Source organism: Lolium rigidum, chromosome 5 (genome assembly GCF_022539505.1).
Source record: "Lolium rigidum isolate FL_2022 chromosome 5, APGP_CSIRO_Lrig_0.1, whole genome shotgun sequence".
Taxonomy (NCBI): Eukaryota; Viridiplantae; Streptophyta; class Magnoliopsida; order Poales; family Poaceae; genus Lolium; species Lolium rigidum.
In genome coordinates, this window is record NC_061512.1 from 118,941,564 (window position 1) to 118,945,585 (window position 4,022).

The window sequence follows — 4,022 nt, forward strand, 5'->3', positions numbered from 1 at the left end:
TGATCCAGTGCTCCATATTTCCAAGCTCGGTGGTCGGTCGGTCCTTCTATTCCTTTGTCCGTTTCCACTTCGTCTTCCACCTTGCCTAATCCGGCTCCCGCTCCCCACCCTCGTGCTCCAATCGCCTCCGCGCCGCCTATATAACCCCCGCCCCACCCACGCAGCCGCCTCCCCTCCCCAATCCGACGGCGCCGAGGTAGCTAGGTCACGAGGATCCCCATTCCGGACTTCCGCTAGGCTGGCTGTCTTTCTTGCTGCCGCCGCCGCCAGCCTTGGCGAGTAGCCGTCCGGCCTGGTAGGCGGCGCCCATCCTCCCAGCCATGGGTGGCCGCAATCGGCGATGGCACGCGAAGCGCTACCACGGCGGCTCTCCGAACCCTCGTCCCTCGCTCCCCTCGTATCCTGGACTTCCTGGTACGGTTCGCAACCTCCCCCTCCCCCTCCTCTCTGCGATACGATTGAGATTAGATGGTAATCTCCCACGGTTTAATCGGGCCAGAACCTCGCCGATCTAGACATCTGTTTCTTGATTCTCGCTATGTCTTGATTTTCTTTTCTGTCTAGTGTGCTTGGGGAAACGGACCTGTCTATCGATTCAGTCCGTTCGCACCATCCTGGGAACGACGCACAGCTAATGTAGATTGGTATCTGGTCAAGCCGATTCAGGCTCAGAACCAGAAAATTGCTAGCTTTGTTTGACTAACCTTACCTGCCTATTGGAGATAGCCATTCCTAGTTTCATTAGGGTGGGTGCTGCAGTTGCAAGGTGCATATCACTCACCTGCTCTGCCAAGGATTGAATCTCTGTCTTAACGAGGCAATATCAATTTGACATAATGGCATCTTTCAGGGAGACCGGCATGGTAGTGATAAGTAACTTCAAGTTGTACTGTTTTAGGATGCGCGGTATTTCGTAAAACATAGAAAATTCATAGCTCTGCCTTCCCCTGATCCACGAGAAGACACCTATGTCTGGAGAAGCAAAATTTAGTACCGCCTGATCCACGAGAAGACAATAGGGCTCCTTTGATTTGAAGGATAGGAAAAACATAGGAATAGGAAAGATATAGGATTGGAATGGCATGTCTACTTGAATCCTATAGGAAGATGAAGTTTGTTTGATTGTAGCAAAGGAATTTTTCCATGAGGTATGAGCTAATGCTTTTTTCCTATAGGAATTACACTACAAGATTCCTATAGGAATTTTTCCTATAGGCTATGTTCCTATGAATCAAACAACATGTATAGGAAATTTTCCCATAGGAACCAAATCCTACACAATTCCTATGCAAATCCTTTGAATCAAAGGAGCCCTAATGAATAAAAACACTCCATGGTAGTGGCATAATGGTGGAGTATTTTTATCTGGTCATAGTTGCATGGATGTTCTTACTAACCTGAACCCAGACATAGCATGGCTTGGTTATAGAGGGAAAGAACGAAGGTATAATGTTCATACATACTAATTTTCTAAAACTGGATTAATTTTAAGACTCAAAAGTGTTCTAAAAAGTACTACGTGGTACGTGCTATTCGGACTCTTGGAATCCGACATGGATTCGGACTGTCCGATCCAGCAAAAAGCTGGTGTCCATGTAACACTTAACTATAGTCAGCTTGCTGAAGATGTATTGATGGAGAAATAAAATAGAGAGGTATATTGTGGGGCCATTGAATTTTACCATTTTCTGCATCATAATTTTTGTAACCTCCTAGGGATATGTAACCATAGCGTGCATATTTTCTCGGGTCAGTAGGACCTCAAAAAGATCTTCTCTGCGATTATGCATGATAATTTTTTTCCTCACTAATGATTATTATTACTACTTCCTCCGTGTCAGTTTACTAGTCTTTTTCGTATCCCTAGGTCGCAAATTTGGCCTATATAATTTAAATTATATAATGCGAAAAATATATCGTTAGGCAATAGAACATCTAAACTTTCTAATGACATAATTTTTATAACATATAACTAACACTAACAAGATTAAATTTGCGACATAGGGGTACGCGCACGCCTAATAAACTGTGAGAGAGGGAGTACTATATATATAAAACATCCATTAAAGATACAGTTCTGTGTGACATAGGAGCATCTATAGAAGGAATATTATCGTTTTTGTATTGAACCCTTTCCATAGAATTTTGAGTGACTACTTGATTTAGTTTATTTCGAATTATTCAGTTTTTTTGTTCCATCCATTGAATAATTGCTTTATTGCTGCCGTTCTTTACGGATTCAAGTTACTTGTTTGTGGTGTAATTTTACCTTACCATGCCATATCACTCGGTAGTGCTGTTTTATTTCTTTCTTCTACACTAAATTTGAATTAAAGACTATAAAAACCACTTATCGTGATCAGAATGTACTGCAAATACTGATTCACTGCACTTCAACTGTCATACTTTCTACATTGAACTTGCTACCTTGCCACTGTTGTAGTTGAGTAGTTGAAAGATGTATCTTTGGTCCAACCGTTCAATTGATCTTTTCGCCCACATATAGCAACCACGAGTACTTCCATTACTTTTGTCTAATTTTGGAATGCATGTCTGCTCAGCATTTCATTTTCTCCCCTAGGATACTGTATTCAATCTAAAATCCTAAAGCAGCGATCTAGCCTGAAGATTATTTCGGATATGTTTTTTACTATTCATTTCTGTTTGCATGATGCAGTAGGCAAGGAATCTTCTGTTTGGTAGCATGAATCTGATAGTGTTTTAATACATACAGGATATGATCACGTGGACAATCAATGCCCAGTCCCACTATGGGAAAGGGAATTTTGCAGTTATGTTGGCGGCATTTCCTGGCCAAGGTTCTGCGAAAATAAATACTTTTCTTATATTTACAAAGAGATAGATCAATGGGACGACTCAGCAGCATTTGAGAATTTCCAGAAGGCGAAGTCAAGATTCTGGTCTCACTATCATGGCCAACCATCTGATATACCTTTACCTGACCCTGATCTGTACATTGAGAAGGTTGATCACCGCTGCGAAGTCGACCCTGAGTTGGTAGCTGACCTGGAAAAGGTAGGGCTACCATTTGAGGCGGACAATGAGTCCGCCATAGCTGCCAATGAAAAGTCCCAGAACCAGTCTGGAAACTGGGACATATATGTAGAGAAGCCGGCTGAAGTCAACAAGTGGGAGGAGGACAACTCAAGATCCAACACGGGTTGGGGAGTGAATCCTGACCCTTTGAATGGTTGGAATAAAATCAGCTCTGGCTGGGGTGATGCTCTGGTGCAGCCCAGTTGGGGCAGCTCAGGCAACAACCATTGTGCAGCAGATAACTGGAACAGCTCCCATGGAGCATACAACAACCACTCTGCAGCAAATAACTGGAGCAGCTCCCATGGAGCGCCCAACAACGCGTACCAGGATCCAAGCAGCACATACCAGGATCCGAGGAGCGCATATGGCAGGAAAAGGAATGGTGGTGGATACTCCCAGCAGAGGAACAGCAGGTCGAGGCACCAGGCTGAGGACTACCAGAGGGGCAGATGGCAAGATCACAGGGGGAGGAATAGCGAGCGCTTTCCATTTGACAATAGGCCAAATGGACAGAGAGCAGAGCGTGGATTTTGAGTTGGTGCTGTGAAAGAACATGTGGGAAGGTTGGCTGGGTGATAAATTACCCATCTTCTCGTTTCTTTTGCCTGGAGCTGTGTGTGTAATGGTTGGATGTTACCCACCTTCTCGTTTCTTTTGCCTGGAGCTGTATGTGTAATGGTTGGATGTTGGATGTTTAAAGATGTTCCCTGTAAGGAAATGTTCTGGGTTATGTTGCTCCTCTTTGAGCTTCTGTTTTTTTTCCTGTTGCTGTTTTGGGCTGTCCTGCTGACTGGAGCAGCGTTGCTGCCATCTCGTTGCAAGTATTGTCCTACGCGGGCCTACTTCATTTCCAGTCTTGGAAGTGCCCTCGGTCTAGTTCAATGGAGCTTGTCGGAGAATCTTAAAAGGAGTTCCGCTGAGATCATCCCGTTCTATGATGGGGCCTGGTCGACGAAGCCTGA

The 4,022-nt window shown here is 44.4% G+C and overlaps 1 protein-coding gene across 1 annotated transcript; it reads left to right on the top strand.

The window, feature by feature from the left end:
- The first annotated feature begins 282 nt into the window (after positions 1-282).
- Positions 283-3,815, top strand: LOC124653273. Its single transcript, XM_047192343.1, has 2 exons — positions 283-414; positions 2,735-3,815. Exons 1-2 carry the CDS (start codon positions 321-323, stop codon positions 3,592-3,594), a joined length of 954 nt encoding a protein of 317 aa, XP_047048299.1. The 5' UTR covers positions 283-320; the 3' UTR covers positions 3,595-3,815.
- The last annotated feature ends 207 nt before the right edge of the window (positions 3,816-4,022 follow it).